The 16,324-nt window shown below is 42.4% G+C and overlaps 1 protein-coding gene across 1 annotated transcript in view; it reads left to right on the forward strand.

The window, feature by feature from the left end:
• The window catches only part of LOC125014524 (homeodomain-interacting protein kinase 3-like), a 31,511-nt gene extending 15,439 nt beyond the window's left edge, over positions 1 to 16,072 (forward strand). The window contains exons 6-18 of the mRNA XM_047595662.1: positions 3,055 to 3,174; positions 4,076 to 4,162; positions 4,265 to 4,449; positions 5,328 to 5,493; positions 5,775 to 5,898; positions 6,034 to 6,128; positions 6,219 to 6,370; positions 7,457 to 7,618; positions 7,712 to 8,095; positions 8,788 to 8,949; positions 9,038 to 9,312; positions 10,703 to 10,884; positions 11,698 to 16,072. Coding sequence (XP_047451618.1) covers positions 3,055 to 3,174; positions 4,076 to 4,162; positions 4,265 to 4,449; positions 5,328 to 5,493; positions 5,775 to 5,898; positions 6,034 to 6,128; positions 6,219 to 6,370; positions 7,457 to 7,618; positions 7,712 to 8,095; positions 8,788 to 8,949; positions 9,038 to 9,312; positions 10,703 to 10,884; positions 11,698 to 12,240 — 2,637 coding nt within the window. The 3' untranslated portion in view covers positions 12,241 to 16,072. The remainder of the gene's footprint in view (positions 1 to 3,054; positions 3,175 to 4,075; positions 4,163 to 4,264; positions 4,450 to 5,327; positions 5,494 to 5,774; positions 5,899 to 6,033; positions 6,129 to 6,218; positions 6,371 to 7,456; positions 7,619 to 7,711; positions 8,096 to 8,787; positions 8,950 to 9,037; positions 9,313 to 10,702; positions 10,885 to 11,697) is intronic.
• The last annotated feature ends 252 nt before the right edge of the window (positions 16,073 to 16,324 follow it).

The following is a 16,324-nucleotide window of genomic DNA, read 5'->3' on the forward strand; positions in this document are numbered from 1 at the left end:
TTGGGCGTGTGTTTTGGCGTTTAATATGTTGGCAGAATTTTTATGATTATCTATGAAAGTTGTCCAACTTATTTGGAGTTCTCTGCCAAGTCAAATGTTTAAAATTGGCCGTACTTTCACGCCAGCACCAGACTTCATGGTTGATTATAATTTTTTTTTTTAAACAATCGATCGTTTGTTTGCTACCTACACAATTTTTGATTGTGCGTCTGCTTTGGGGAAGTTGGAACATTCGTGAGTCCGGATCATGTTTATCTCGTGTTTGATGGCAGGTCAATGATGGATGTGTTTGGGCTGTTTAATATGTCGGCATTTTTAAAATGATCAGATCGGTATCGGGCTTCAGCCGAGCTCGATCGTTTCTCGTTATTTATGTTGGGTCTGCTGCAAAACAAGGGACAAAGATCGAAGGTAAAGGCTGCGCACAAACAACAACAACAACAAACACTGAACGTTTCGGAGACGGCGCTAAGGAGAAAAATATTCCAGAGAGGGTTAGGGAGTTTATGACGCTGGATGACCGGAACGTTTCTGGAGTAGAGAACACAGGTTTTTGGGAAATAAGGTACGAGTTACTGACTTCACACTACATTAACTTTGACAGAAAGATCTGTTGGACTCGGACCAGTCGCATCTAGGAGAATACATGAAATACAACAAAAGTCTTTATGAATCTCTGGAGGGAGGAGATTTTGTTCATTTAAGGACCAGAGGGACAAAAAATAATCATATTTGACCTATATGGACCCATCTATGAAAGATCTCCAACTTTTTTTTTTTGCGCCAAACCAAATATTTTAAATTGGCTGTACTTTCATGCTTGTACCAAACGTTCCTGTTCATTAGAATTGTTTAGACTTGAGCTCTTGTTTCCTTCCAAACTCCAATGTTTGTTCATGCATCGATTTTGGGGGAATAATTTTTTATTTTTTTTGCTTGTTATCAGGGACTCTCCTCCTCCTCCTCCTCCAGCAGCAGCAGCTCGCAGTTCGAACACTCATCAGTCCTCGATGGTGGCTGATGAAGCTTTGCTGAGCGTATTAACCACTTTGTTGTATCACCGGGCCGCACTGGGTCGGCCGCTCGCTCGCTCGCTCACTCGTGCACACTGAGCCCCCGAAAGCATGCGGTCCTATGCCAAGGCTCGCTGCAGTTCCCCTCTACACAGCAAAATGTATTTATAAACATAAGCCTGATGTTAGACATGTGCACACTCGTGTATGCCCGCACGCACACACACACACACACACACACACACACACACACACACACACACACACACACACACACGTTGGGTGGCGTTCAGTGCACCATCAGCAGGTTCTCAGTCCGGTGCGCTCCGGCCGGTTGGTGTGTTTGTTCCAGGCCGTGGACACGTGTGCGAGCGCTCATGTATCTGTGCGAGCTGTGTGTTTATTTATATTTCACCAAACACAGAGATAAATTCCTCCTATTTGGGAGCGTATGTGGCAGTAAGATTAAGATTCTGAACCTGCAACTGCAGGATTTTTCTGGAGTATTGGGTTAATTTGACACCGATAATTAAGATGAGACGGGTGAGAGCGTTTGATAAATTCAACCACATCGGGGGAAGAATACAGAATGCAACTAGCAAATTAAAATGTGGGGTGAATAATAATAATAATAGTAAAAATAGTCTTTCAAAGCACTCAATGTAACTTTACAAACGACGACACAAAGAGACGATAGAGTCCACGATGTTCGAGTTTTGAGCGACTGAATGCAACCTGCAGTAGAAAGTCAGACCGGTTGGTGTGTGTGATTTGAGAAGATCACATCTAAAATGATGGAGTTTGATTGCAGAGCCTTAATGGCAAGTGTCAGGATCTTGAACTCAAGGCAGAATTTTGCAGGAAGCTGATAGAGCTGCAGAAAGACTGGTGTGATGCCGTCATGGATTGAGCTGCAGAAAGTTGTTTTTTTTTTGAAGACATTTAGAGGGTAGAACACAAAGAGCACAATTACAACAATCAGTATGTTGTGTAACGCGGCGCGGATGTGGTATTCGATTTGATTCCTGTTGTTGTTGTCGTGACCTTGTAGAGATGAAGTTCAGTCGAGGATGACTCCAAGATGTGAGTCTGACAAACCATCGGTGTCTCAAAAATGTACGATGGACCAAAAATAGGCAAACCAGCCAAATAAAGGAAAACTCGTGTGCTATGACATTTATGTTTGGAAACACTCGTTTTTAATCAACCACAACCAATCTGCTTGAATGAAAGATTTGACGGAAGGCGGCTCCACATGAGCTGGTCTCTGTTCAGGGTTTCTTCTTGTCAAAAGGTAGTTTCTCCTTTGTTGCTGTCAACTTGCTCTGAGTGTTTCAAGCTCTGGCGTCTGTAAAGCGTCCGAGACCATTTGGATCGTAATTGACGTTGTATAAACAAAATGGTTTAAATAAGATTTTTTTATTAGGATTTGAAGCAGCCACCTACATTCAGTGAGGACTTGATGAGCTGTGATTAAGTGCTGAGAGTTGTTCGTAGCCTCTGATCCCTTTGTGTGTCTGTTGCTTTCTTTCTTTCTTTCTTTATTTCGCGGCAGCATCGTCGTCAGCTCTGTGAAAAGCTCCAACGCTGTTGATTAAACTTTAGGACTTTTCACCTGCGTTATTAGATAACAGGCAACGTGCTTAACAAGCAGCTCATACGTGTAAACAGACGTTAAGATGCTGGAGATAAGGCGACACTGTCGCTTTCAAAAGTAGTTATCAGCAGGTTTTCGCTGCTGAACTCAAGTAATTCAGTAACATGACCCCCCCCCCCCCCCAAAAAAAAAAAAAAAAAAAAAGCAGAAGCAGCTGGACTTTTTTGAAGATGCTTCATCAAACAGTTAAGTTTTTACTGACTGATGGGGATTTTGTCTACCTGCAATTTGCATGACTCACGGCATGTTGGAATTTTATTTTTTTTTTCTCTCCTCTCATGAGTGCTAAACCAAGGCATAAATTAGATTGCAATCAAGTTGTTAACATTTGCTTCGCTCTCTCCCTTCCTCTTCCTCCCCGTGTCCCATCTCGCTCTGCCTTAGATCCGGTACATCTCTCAGACTCAGGGCCTGCCCTCTGAACAGCTGCTCAACAAGGGGACCAAGACCTCGCGTTTCTTCTCCAAAGAATCGGACTCTCCCTACGCCTCATGGAGACTAAAGGTACCCGTGTTCAGATTTTGTACGCAAACGCAACATGAGCGCACACACACCGATCAGCCACAACATTAAAACCGCTGACAGGAGAAGTGATGATACAGTGTTCTGCTGGGAAATCTGGCATTTGTGTGGATGTTGCTTAAACATGTAGCACCCACCTAGACCAGACTAGACACCCCCGCCCCATAGCAATGACATCACAGCCACCCCCAGCAGGATGTAGCCTGACACAAGTCACACACCTCAAAAAAAAAAAACACATGAAAAACAGCACAAGGTGTTGACGTGGCCTTCAAATTCTCCAAAAATCTGTCGGATGAGGCCCCTCCCCTATGACCCATATGACCCAAAGCCCCCCCATTAATAACAACCTGGTGTCAGACACCACAGGACGCCGTCAGAAGGTCCATGTCCATCCTCTGATGTGTCACTTCACTAGTGCAGGCAACGATGGACACCTACACAACATCAGGAAGGTGGTCATAATCTAATGCCTGATCTGTTCACATGCAAACTTATTACAGACCTGCCAACACATCCTTCCTGTTGACCACATATCATTTAGTCAAGAGTCCTTGTGGCGGTGCACTAGGAAGCAGCTGCATAATCTTTTCAAAACAGGACGGAGCCAGCGGCACCCCGAGGAAAGCTTAAGGAAATGTGAAACTGTTTAGACTACCTGTTGAAATATAATTTCAATAAATGTCAGGCTAATATTTACCTCCACGCGTTGCCCGTGTATATTTTATCTCATACTTTTGACTTTCCTTTTCTTATCGTTGAAACAAATCCAACGTTAACACGCACCGAGATGCTAAACCGCGTTATATCACAAAACAGACCTTCACACGCTACACTCACATGCTGGAGGTTGTTTATTCTTACGTCCCTGTTCTTCATCCAGACGACAGAGGAGCATGAGAAAGAGACGGGACTTAAATCCAAAGAGGCCAGAAAGTACATCTTCAGCTGTCTGGATGATATAGCACACGTGAGTCTGACCAGATGTCCTGCAAACTGTAGCGCTCCACATCAGCTAATGAGCACTTTTTTTTTTTTTTATGGCTGTGATTTGTTTTGTTTTCTCTACCAGGTGAACTTGGTGCTGAGCCCTGATAGCGGCGACATGCAGGCAGAGAAGGCCGACAGGCAGGAGTTCGTGTCTCTGCTTAAGAGCATGCTGCTGATTGACGCAGAGGACAGAACCGTTCCCTCTAGTGTCCTCACTCACCCCTTCCTCAACATGACTCATCTGCTGGACTTCCCACACAGCAACTAGTAAGGCAAAAATGTGTTGGCTTGTGCTTTCTTCTTTATTAGTAATAAGCATGCTTTATTTATTTCATTGTTTTTAGAGACAAAGCAGCACATTATATAAAAGCAGAACTGAAGGTGGAACATCCTTTATAGCCATGATTGTCCACTGAGATTACACTCCCCGGCCAAAACATTAAGTACACTAGTGAAAACTCATGCATTGGAACTAAATCCTCCTTCATGACTGTTTCAATGTTCAGTTTATGTTGAAACTGTGTCAGAGAGTTGATGATTCAACTGTATGACTTTGATAATAAATCTGAACTATTATATTTAGCCACATGCTAAAGTAGGTTTGTCGGAATAATTGAAAATGTGTCGGTGCTACAAACCCACAGCCTCCAAAATGAAAACACAGCTGAATCAACAGCTCTTAGATATTGTAAACAAATGCTGAAAAACAGAACCTTCTTGAAGCTAAGATTTAGTGCAGGACTGTTGTTTGGATTCATTAAGTTTCAATAAAGTCAGGATGCTATCAGGGAAGCGACCCCCCCCCATTCTTTCATCACCTATTACGTTGGTAACAGTAAAGAAGTAGATGAAAGGATTTCAAACTAATAATGTTTTCACATTTTCACTGTTATCTCAACAGAACAAAATCCTGAAACTGATGCATTTCCTGTTTATTGCCTTTACTTTTGCTACCTGCCAGTAATATTCATAATAAATATCTGTCCTACCTTTTCAGACTCTAAACACTTGAAAACGAGTAGTGGACATGTTTGACTTCTTTGTTTTCTTATTCTTTATTTTGTCCTTTCCGTAACTAGCGTTGCTCAAACAGATGCCATATTTACGTTGCGCTACTACAATCTTTTGTCCTCTTCTCCTCATAGCGTGCAGTCGTCTTTCCGCATCATGGACATGTGCCACAGTCGGCCCAGCAACGCCATTTTCGACGCCCTCAACCAGAACACCATTCATTTCTCCAGACCCCCCCTCGCCCCCACCGCATCCTCCGGCCTTCCTCTCGGCTACAGCAACATACCGGTCCACACTCAGGTGAGCCGCTGGACTTTTGCAGCCATTCAGTGGTTAGATGATTATTATTATTATTATTACTCTCTTTTTTTAGAATGATGGCGCCACACATTGTCAGGAGAAAGAAATGTTTCCCAGAATAAAGGAAAAAAAAAAAAAAAAGTATAACGTTACATAATGGTTTTGTTCATGTTAACGCTGCCCCCTTCAGGAGAGAATGTGCTGCATCATATCACAACTTCCTTTTCCTGACTGTACCGACGCCCTTTTTCTCTGCTTCTTTGTGCGCTTCACCAATGCAGGCTATAACCCAGTCGGCTCCCTCAGTGTTGCACCCTGGGATAGCTCTGACGACTGGGAACGGACAGTTTGGGTGCAGCGACTCGTTCCCACCCGCCCTTCTTCTTTGTCCTCCAACCATGCAAGGTACACTCCAGACCGGGGATTACATAACGGCATTAAGAAGATTGCATATTAAAACTGTGTGTGTTCTGAGAGTTATTGTTGGCTGCATTAATAACCGATTGTTTGGTTAATATCACTTTTTATTATTTTTTAAAGGTAACCTTAATCAACCAACAGGATATTCTGTCCCCATGGTAACTCAAGCCCCTCCCATACAACCCCTACCAGTGCGACCTGGTGTCATAGCTCAGGTAAGATTCAGGCCCAGTCTTTGCTCTTAGACACGTATCTGCATATAATAATACATGAGTCTATAACACCCTCTAAATCTTTCCTAACAGGCCTGGTCGAGCCGGGGGCAGCAGCTCCTCGTCCCAGCGGCTTGGCAGCAGATGACTCCCGTGGGTCCTCCTCCCTCTCACCCACCTCCACCGCCGCCATCTTCCCTAACCAACGACACCACAGCCGGCCCACAGAGGATCAGCGACTGGGGGTGAGTCGCCAAACTCTGACTCACCCAAACTTAAGTCTGGGAAAGTCCCCGTTTGCAACATTTGCACTAGTGTTTTTTTTGTTGTTGCTACATTCAGTGTGACTATGTGGTCTTAAGTACTGTAAACTCAGCTGTTTTTTTTTTTACTCATATTTACTGACTTTATCCCTGGTTGTGACATCTCTTCTGCTTGTACCTCTTAACTTTTCGACAGCTTTAGTTTTAGATTTGGATGAATATTTTTATTAAATAAAACATCATGTAATTTAAAGGAGTGTCAGCTTTACTGATGAGATGAGCACATTAATATAAACATCAATTAATAAAAAATCCAACACGACAGAATATGCTCCCACCAATTAGACCCTGATGCTAGTACTACTTGGTATTTCAAGTTTGGTTTTAGGCTCTGAAATGAATAAGAGTTTAGTCACTGCAAAAAGCAAAGAATGTATCTATGCCAAATCACGCCTCTTCTTACCGTACCATGGCAGGGAAGTGTACCGTACCCAAGCACGGTACACTTACGCTCACCCCAGTCATAGAATTCAGGTTTTAGGGGGCAAACGTGCTTGGGCACGACACAGTTACCTAGTGTGAGTGCAACGTTATTCTACTGTAAGTAGAATAAGGATGTGAAAATCCACATTTTTATTGTTTTTTTGTTTTTGACTCATTGCACTTTCATTTTCCAAATTGAATTAAGTCAAATATTGACTTTCTCTTTTCATTTTAGACTGCAGAATAAAATGTTTGTCTTTTATGTTTTTGGATTTAAAATGTTTGTATTTCATCCAATTTTAATTATTTTGACCTTTTTTTCTGCAAAGTAAACAACATTTTGACTTTGCGCCCTAATATCTGTCCGTCCAAACTTTAGCCTTTATAATCATTAAGTGAAAAAAAAGCAGGAGAAAAAAAAGCAGTGAATCAAACTAAACTCTTATTAAAAAACTTTTATTACAGAGCCTGTGTTAAGAGAAATAGAGCATTAGGTTATTGTTGTTATGTCTCTTTCTTATCAAAGAATTAGTTTTCTCTTACACCTTCATATATTTATGTCTTTAACTATCATGTCTTTAACAGGAAAGTGCGTCCACACAGCAGCCACTACAACGCGGTGATGCAGCAGCCTCTCCTGACCAATCAGATGCCGGCCCTCTCTGCCCATCAGCCAATCAACATCGGCATAGCTCATGTCGTTTGGCCCCAACCGGCCAATAAAAGGAACCGACACGCTCACAACAGGTGAGACTCTGCTCCTCGGTCGCGTCGTTGAAGTCAAACTGCTCAGACATTTATTTATTTTGCATATAACATGTAAATCCTTCTATTTAAAAGGAACCTGACCCACCACAGCAACGGCCACATGTCGGCTTGTCGGACGCCCAGAATGGCGGACGTCGTCGGGCAGGCGGCGGCAGGAAGGGAGCAGCCGCAGAGGGAGGTTCCTCTGGCGGAGACCAGGCAGCCGGAGGTTCACAACACGGACGAGGAGGAGGAAGAGGAAGAAGAAGACCCAGAGGAGGAAGTGAGCTGCTTCAAGGACGTGGTGCTAAGTGGCAACAGACAGCTGGAGCTGCCCAGGCAACCCCAGCGAGACGTGGCCGTGCTGATGGGCGACACGCCGAGCCCTGCCCCCAGCGTGATCAGCATCCGCAGTGACCTGACCGATGCAGAGGACGAGGGTGGGGAGGAAGACCCTCAGAGGTGCCGTCTGAACGAGTGAGTGTCAACATGTTCAAGAGAAACGTGTCGTATTTACTTGATGGAACAAAGATGACGACTAAATGGTTTTAATTTTGGCGTTTGACTTAGTCTTCAACTTTTAATAAAATCAAACTTCATCCAACAATACTCATTTTGGCAGCTATTGGATGTTGGATATCAGCTTTGATGTCCCTTACAATTTATAAGGTCAGATCAGACACTACAGATAGATAGAAGAGGGTAGGATTCATTCCAGGAAATACATTTAAGGACGTCTTTAGTTTGCTAAATGTTAGTCTAGTGGACACTGTTTAAATATGTGTCAGTGAAAGTAGTTTAAAACATAACCAGATCTTGAATATATTTTGCATATAATGTATTTTATTCATTCCATTATTATTATTTTTAACTATCTCACACTCATATTTTTCTTTTTACCAGTGGTTTTTTTTTTCTTTCTAATTTTATTTATTTATTTTTTATGTGCAACTGTGACCAAGCGGTTTCCCTTGTGGATCAATAAGATCTGTCCAAGTCTAAGAAAATGTTAGATGAGGCCTATTTAAAACAATTTTTAATCAGAGTTTTTGAGATATTAGTCTCTCCACAAGACAAACTGGTTGCTGCTGAATATTTTTCTGCTATTTTTTTGTTCGGTACAAAGGATTATTAATCTTTAAAATTAAACTGTAATGATCTGTGCCTAGGTGTAAAGAGGAGTGTGTGTGTGAGGCCTGCAGAAACACCAGTGTGTCCATGGAGAGGGTGTGTTCCCTCAGCAGCCCCGACAGCAGCCTCAGCACCAGCTCCTTCGCCTCCAACTCGCTTCAGTCCAGCCCTTCAGTGTCACCGTGCAAGAGGCCCAACAGGTAGAACGTCACAGCCGCGTCTTTAAGAATATGAATTCAAGAGTTCGTCAGTATTTAAAATAAAGTCTTTGTTTTTTTTTTTTTTTAGCATGTCTGAGGACGACGGCCACGAGAGCGGCTGCGACACGGTCGAAGGCTCCCCGACGTCCGACACGTCGACGTCCCCCCGCGGCAACGGCGCCTACCGTTACCTTGACAACAGCAACCACAACAACCGCCCGCCTTTGGCGTCCATGGTCGCGCCGATGCCCTCCCCGGCCGCGCAGGACAGGAGTCCCCGCGGCATCAGGACGATGGTGGTCCCTCCGATGAGAGTGCAGAACAACAACACTCGGGGGGCAGAGGAGCGAGGCCAGAGAACGGGTCAGTGAAATGTTTTCTTATTTAACAATAAAGTTTTTGTGAAGATGATCTGCTTTCGTAAAAGTGCCGTTTGTGTACTAACCCTTTTTTTTCCCCCCCTTCATACAACGTGCCTTCATCTCGACACCTGTCATGTGGTCTGTCACCTGTGCTTTGGTGCCGTTTGCTTTGCAGGTCATGAGGAGGCAGAAGGGGTTTACCGCCCCCTAGTGGGTCATAGAGGCTTTAACAGGTGATCAAGAGACACCAGCCCAGAATTGAACGCGCTGTCGTCTTATTACCTCGAGATGCATCCTTAGTAGGCAATGCGACCGTTGCCTGAGAATCATGGCTTTCCCTACATTATTTTGCAGCTTGCTTAAATGCAGAGCTGTCATTTGTTAATCTGTGAGTCTTTTTGAAGTTTGCGGTAAAGACTTGAGGGGGGGAAAGAAGGATGCATCTCATTTGGTGCCAGGCCAGAGCGTGTTTCTTTTTCTTTGCTGGTTCTTGTCATGCAGTAAAAGTTGCCCCGAGGCTCTGATGTGAGATCAGTTTCACTTTTTCGGATCCATCCAGATTTTAATGAACGCAAAGGTGGATTTAAAACTGATCCGGATCAGAGTCAAAGGTTCAACTTTGCTCCGAGGATGCCCTTTTCTGAGTGACGACGATCTCTTTTTTCCCCAAAAACATTGGCGCTATTTTTTTATTTTTTATTATTATTTTAAAAGTTTTTAAACTTGTGGTGACTATCCCCCAAAAAAATTAATAAACAGCACTTTAATACCAGCTGTTGGAGGCAACATATTTCCACAATAGTGGGTGGTTTTTAACTTCTCCCGCTTTTAATTGATCCACTGTCTTGTTATCTTTCAAAGATAATTTGTATAATTAATAGTTATTATAACTAAAGATTATTGGCTCACTCATTGGTTGGAATGAGCCTTTTTTTCGTTGTTGGACATTAGAACAACAAAACTACTTGAAATTGAAATTAAATTTAATATAAATAAAAGAGTGAAAGTGAAAAAATAATATTTAAATAAATACATAAATAAAATTTTTAAAAAAGCTACCCTGCAAATATAATCCCCAATCATTCAGCTCAGACAGGTTTGAAAAAGAATTCAAATAATTTATGATTAAATCTAGAAGTTAAGCTCATCTTTTCCATCTTCAGGTCGGACGTAACAGATCGTTTCAGATACGAAACCAGATAATTTTATATTCCTCATACTCAACCAAATCTCTCTTTCTCTGGGTGTGTGTTCTTGGAATTGTTGCTCTGCTTCACCGTCACAAGTCCTGCAGGTCATGTGGACTAAACCTACCGTCTGTATTTCCCTTCACTATGCGTCTGTAGCTGTTTGATTTTGTGCGACTGACTTATGTCTTTCTCTTGTTCCAGTCTCAGAGTCCTGGTCCCGATCCAAAGGGCGCTGCAGCTTCGTAGGTCAACAGAGCACTCCCTCCTCCGCCCCCCTCCTCCCATCCGCCCCCCTCCTGTCCCGGCAGCAGAAGGTGACCGGGCAGCAGCAGCAGCAGCAGCAGCAGCAGCAGCACCCGCACCCCCCTCTGGGCTTTGGACAGGTCAGTTCAGTACTTATTTAATTCGTAAATATGAGTTTAAGCAACAGGAACCGTGCAGTTTAAAACACATGTTTGAAATTGCCCAAGATTTTTTTATAAAATCTAAAGCCAGATTGATACTTGTAGCTACACATAGAAATGTATTTACAGGCTTGTGCACAAATACATGAAGCTAAGGTTTCAGCAGGGTTTAAAGTGTTTTCCAGGATGTGGCGTTTGACTGTCCTTAAAAAGAGGGGAGGAAAAAAACAAACAAACTTGTAGATGTATGTATAGATCAACTGAGTTCACCTACCAATGGAATGAGAGTAAGGCAGCTTTCCCTCTCCAAAATAACATCACTAGCCAATCAGAAGCAGGGTGGGGGCGGGTCTTGGAAAGCTTGGTTGAGATCCAGCTGCAGCTGATGCTGCATTCGTGACAACTTGGGAAAAATAATTAGCTGTGGGTTGTAAAACTCAGAAATTACTGCTTCCAAAATAAAAATAAATAGATGCTGCACATATTTTAATGTGACAATATACCAAACAAGTGTGAACGCTATGATATCGAAAGTGTGAAATTTACCGAGTAGGAATATAGAATTTCCAAGTTTTCATAAAGGCATCGTCTATTCATCGAAGTCACTATAGTCAGAAAGATTTCTGAAATTAGAAGAATGTGTCAAATAAATGACTTAATAATAGGCTCAGAATTTTTTATAATTTTTTATATTTGTTTTTTTTTATATATATATATATATAATTTTATAAAATTTTAGCAAAAGAAAACACGTGTTCATTTATGTTGAGCGGTGCGTCTTTGTTTTCTCAGGTCCAGCCGTACTCTTCAAACCACAGCAACAAAGAGTGGAACGGCAACTATGGGCCCCTGCGACCTCACGCCTACATCCCCCCCACTGTCCACACGCACACCTTCACCCACCTGCCCCACAGCAGCCCCACGCTCACGTCGGCCGCCTCCCACGCCCACACCCTGCTCTCCTACCCGCCGCCCACCGCCGCCCACCACCCCCACCCCCACCCCATCCTGCCCTCTCGCCCCCCCCCTCTCCTCCAGCATGGCTACAGCCTTTCGCACCAAGGCGGGGCTATAGTTCACCAGGTGACCCTGGGCATCGGCACCCATCCCCACCACCCCCACAGGTTCCTCCCCTCCCCGACCGTCCACCCGCACCACCAGCCCGGCTACGCCCACCACCCCCACCCCCACCACCCGCACCCGCACCAGTTCAAGCCTCCCTTCCCTCCTCCGCCGCCGCCTCCTCACCCCTACTTGGCCTCCCCGGCCGCCTACACCGGCTTCCCTCTGAGCCCCACCAAGCTCAGCCACCACCCCCAGTTCTCTTATATCTGAGGGGCAGGACGGGGCAGCAGCAGTACCTCCTGGTCAGGAAGGGCAATAGGAAATGGACCGGGGCTGCGACCTGGGCAGGTAGAGCTAGCAGCAGAGCACACAATGGACACTTGTGACCATGACGACGAGGAGGAGGAGGAAGAAGACGAAAATGACGGGGCGGTGTTTTAAGGAGAGTAATTCCCAGCTTCTGTAAATCAAGGAGGGTTTCGCGGCTTACGTCACTGATCATGTTTGACTGTCGGAGCAGCTTCTCTGAAAGACTTCCTGGATGACAGATTTAACAAAAAAAAAAAACAAACACGCAGAGCTTTACACGGGAGCGTCCACACGAGTGAGTGAAATCACAAGAAACGGAAAGTTTTAACTAGAGGAACGCGTGTTCGCCGTTCGACGAGAGATCCGACTTTATCTTTGTTGCCTTGTAGCACGTGTGAGCCGGTTTTGTGAAGCCATCCCCGTCTGTATTAACCGAGGATCCGACTGCTCCTGTCTTTGTTTTTTTTTTTCAGGCAGACGTCGCTACTGCCGCCTCCTAGTGCCTTAAAAAAAAAAAAAACAGTCTGCGGCGTCACTTCAGGAGCATATCGATTGTAAATTTAAAGAAAAACTAAAAAAATGGGCTTGCAGCACTTAACCTCCAAGCTCTAAACAAGACGGGGCTTATCGGATGATTACGAGGGTTATGCTTGTGGTTTGTGTTTTTTTTTTTTTTTTAATATTGTTGGACTTTTGGTTTGCTTTCTAACTCAAGAGTATGGATTTACTTTAGCTAGAGGCTGCACATACATAGATATATATATATAAATATATATATATATATATATAGGGCTTTGACTGAATGAGCTTTTTATGTACATAAAGAGTGATTTGATATTTTGATAATCGAATTTCTATTCACTATAGTACTTAATTCATAACAGTATTGTCACTGTTTACTGTAACTGCAATACAATCTAGATAGACTCTGGGTTGCTGTGTTTTTATTGTTTTTGTTTTTTTGCGTTTAGGCTAGACTTGCATTAATTAATGCTCTTTTTAGATTTTACTTTTGGGAGTGGCTTAGACTTTAAAACAACAACGACAACAAAAAAAAAAAAAGTGGAGTTAATCGTTTTTACTTTTTAAAAATGCTTCTCAGTGTTTGAACTCGCAGTATCGTCGCTGGGCTACCGAGTATTAGAGCTGTAATCGTTTTCGAAAATATCCGTGTATTAAGCCTGTCGTCAGTTTTGATACATTCCTTCAGGGTGGATGCATAGCCTTGATATTTTATTTTTTTTTTGTTTGTTTGTTCGTTCGTTTGATTTTCTAGCGTCTTCTTACCCGTCGCCTCAGCTGGTATTTTTACTCCAATCAGCAACCAAAGACTGTTTTTAATCATTTCTGAAGCACGGTCGATGATATTTCTCCTTCTCACCTCCAGCGGTAGTGGTCATTGGAATATATTTGCAAGGTTTCAACAAAAAAAAGAAAAGATGGGAAAAAAACTGAGGTTGAGGTTTTATTTTATTTTTTTTTTCTGTGCTATGTTTGTATTTGGAATGTATAGATAATAAGCTGCTATGTACTGATTATCTGCCACTTCGTAGCTGTGAATTTAGGGGATTAATCTCGTTCTAGCCTGCATCTTCTCTCTCTTTGTATTGTAGTTCCCAACAACTAGATACAATAGAAGTGGGGTTTTTATTATTTTGACTAGAGAGTACATTGAATGCTATTCCTCTATGCTAGTGCCTCTGTATATTGGCTTTGTTGTTTTTCTTTGAAGTGATTGTAAACTGCTGTAATGGAAGTTTTTCTCCCTTTTTTTTTTAATTATTATTATTATTCTGTTGCTTTTTGGTGTGCGTGTGTTTTCGTTTTTTTTTGTGTGTGTGTGTATTTTAGCATCAGTATTTTTCAAATGTAGGCTGGGTTCACTCTTTTGATTCTGTAACCGGTGTGTTGTTGTTGTTGATGATGTATTATTATTATTATTTTTATTTTTTTTTCTCCTAGTTTTATCTCGAGACGTCGTGGCTTTTTATTTCCCGTCTGTATTCTTGCGACTCTTCGTACTGTACAACTTTAGTGCCTTCCTTCGGACGAGTGGCTGAGTGATGATATCAAAGCAGTCGGGGAATTTGCGAGTTCCTTTCTGACACACAAAAACCCCAAAGTTGTTTTTTTTTTCTTTTTGGTTTTCACAAAAATCCTAAGAAAGTAAAAAAGTCAGGGAATGTTTTATCGCGCTCACCAAGAACACCGTGCAGTACAACAAAAAAACAAACACAGGGCCTCAATATATATATACACAGAAAGCTTTATCCTCACACAGTGAATGTATAATTTGTTTTTTGGTTTGCAGATGAGTTATTTGCGGCGGCGTTTTCCTCATCGTTTTCATGGTTTTCTCGTATGCAGCTATGACTGTGTGTAGAAATCACGTGTTCTTTCAAAAAAACAAAAACAAAAAGGCTTTATTCATCAGTCAGACTCACCCACTCTCCTACTCGTTATTCTCTTAGGTAAAGGGTGTATTTTTGTGGTCTAATACGCTACTGTGTTGATTTGTTCTTTTAAACAAACGGGAGGTTGACGAGATGAACGCATTAATTTCCCACCACCACCACTTTTGGGTTGATTTGTTGTCGGATAGATAATCTCCCCGCAGCCTTACACCGAAAGTCGTTGATCCAAAGCTCAACGGGCACACGCAGCCTTAAGCAACAAATCAGCACTGAGGACAGAGACTTTACGTCGCAGATAGGGGATGTCCCGATCAAGTTGTTTATTAGTTTTTTTTTTTTTGCGACGCGATCTGATTTCGATCATTAAATATTCAGCACCACCCGGGTCTGATCTTAAATAAACTAAATCTGCTCCCATGGAAAGAATCAAAAAGTCTTCTCTTGTCTTTCTCGGGTTCTCCTACATGTGACTGGATTCAGTCCAGTAAATATTTCTGTCTCCAGACAATGTGGATTATTATTATTTATTTCCTTTTAAACGCAGCGTTCGTTTTAAGCTTTTTGGTGGCGAATCAAGTTGGTAGTACTGAATGACAATCACCTACTACCACCTCACCGAATGTCCACATTTCACCCGTTACAAATGTCACTGGACACTTGTCCTTTCGCGCAGCAGACACACGTTTGGTCACGTGATTTTTGGTTTATGGCAGCTCAACGTTAGCCAACGAAAAGGAACACGATGTTTTGAGCTCGATACGATTATTTTTCTAAATGCCTCATCGGGACATCCCTAGTCACAGGCTTCACGGATAAAAGTCCCCGTTGGAACAAATTGGAACGATTCAGAATGAACTCCTTTCTGATAAAACATTTTCACCCGACACTCACATCTCATTTAACGGGCGGAATAATTAGCTAGACTTTGTACTAATTATTGTATCTTCAGACACGATTGCTAAAGTTCGACTTGTCCTAAATACGTGTAGTTTTTCGTGTGGCTTTACGATTTTATGTTTTGATTTGTTTGTTCTTTTTTTTTTTTATTTTAATCTTAAATGCTACACTAGTTTGACATGTAGCATCTGCACTGTGCAATATACAACAATATAAGAGGACTGGGATAATGATAATTGTTTGGATGTAATAATAATGATGATGATGATAATGTGTGTCTTACCAGTTTGCCCCCCTCCCCACCTCACCTCTAGTTCTCAGTGAGTTTTCAATGTGACCAAGTCTTATGTACTTTGTCACAAAAAGCGGGTTCCTTCTTGGTGACTCTTATTGGTGAGTGTCAAATTATGAATTGATGGTGTAACTATGTCAAGATTCACTTTGAATTAAAAAACAAACAAAAAAAAAAATCTTTTGCTTCAGTCACTCGTTTGGTGTCTTTCTTCATCCTCAACCGAGAAGCTTTTACAGGATTTTGGAAACACGGTGGACAAACGTAAATGTATTCTTAATGTAGTTTACACTGATCAGCCTTAACATTATGACCAGCTATTACGTAGGTTCTAAAACAATCTCGACCCATCAGGTCATGCGCTGCGGTACAGTATTGCAAAACTTTCATTCAACTTGTTCCTTTTATTTAAAATGAATGTGTAAAAACTACAAAAGGAGAC

The sequence above is a fragment of the Mugil cephalus genome, chromosome 10 (genome assembly GCF_022458985.1).
Source record: "Mugil cephalus isolate CIBA_MC_2020 chromosome 10, CIBA_Mcephalus_1.1, whole genome shotgun sequence".
In the NCBI taxonomy this organism is placed as follows: domain Eukaryota; kingdom Metazoa; phylum Chordata; class Actinopteri; order Mugiliformes; family Mugilidae; genus Mugil; species Mugil cephalus.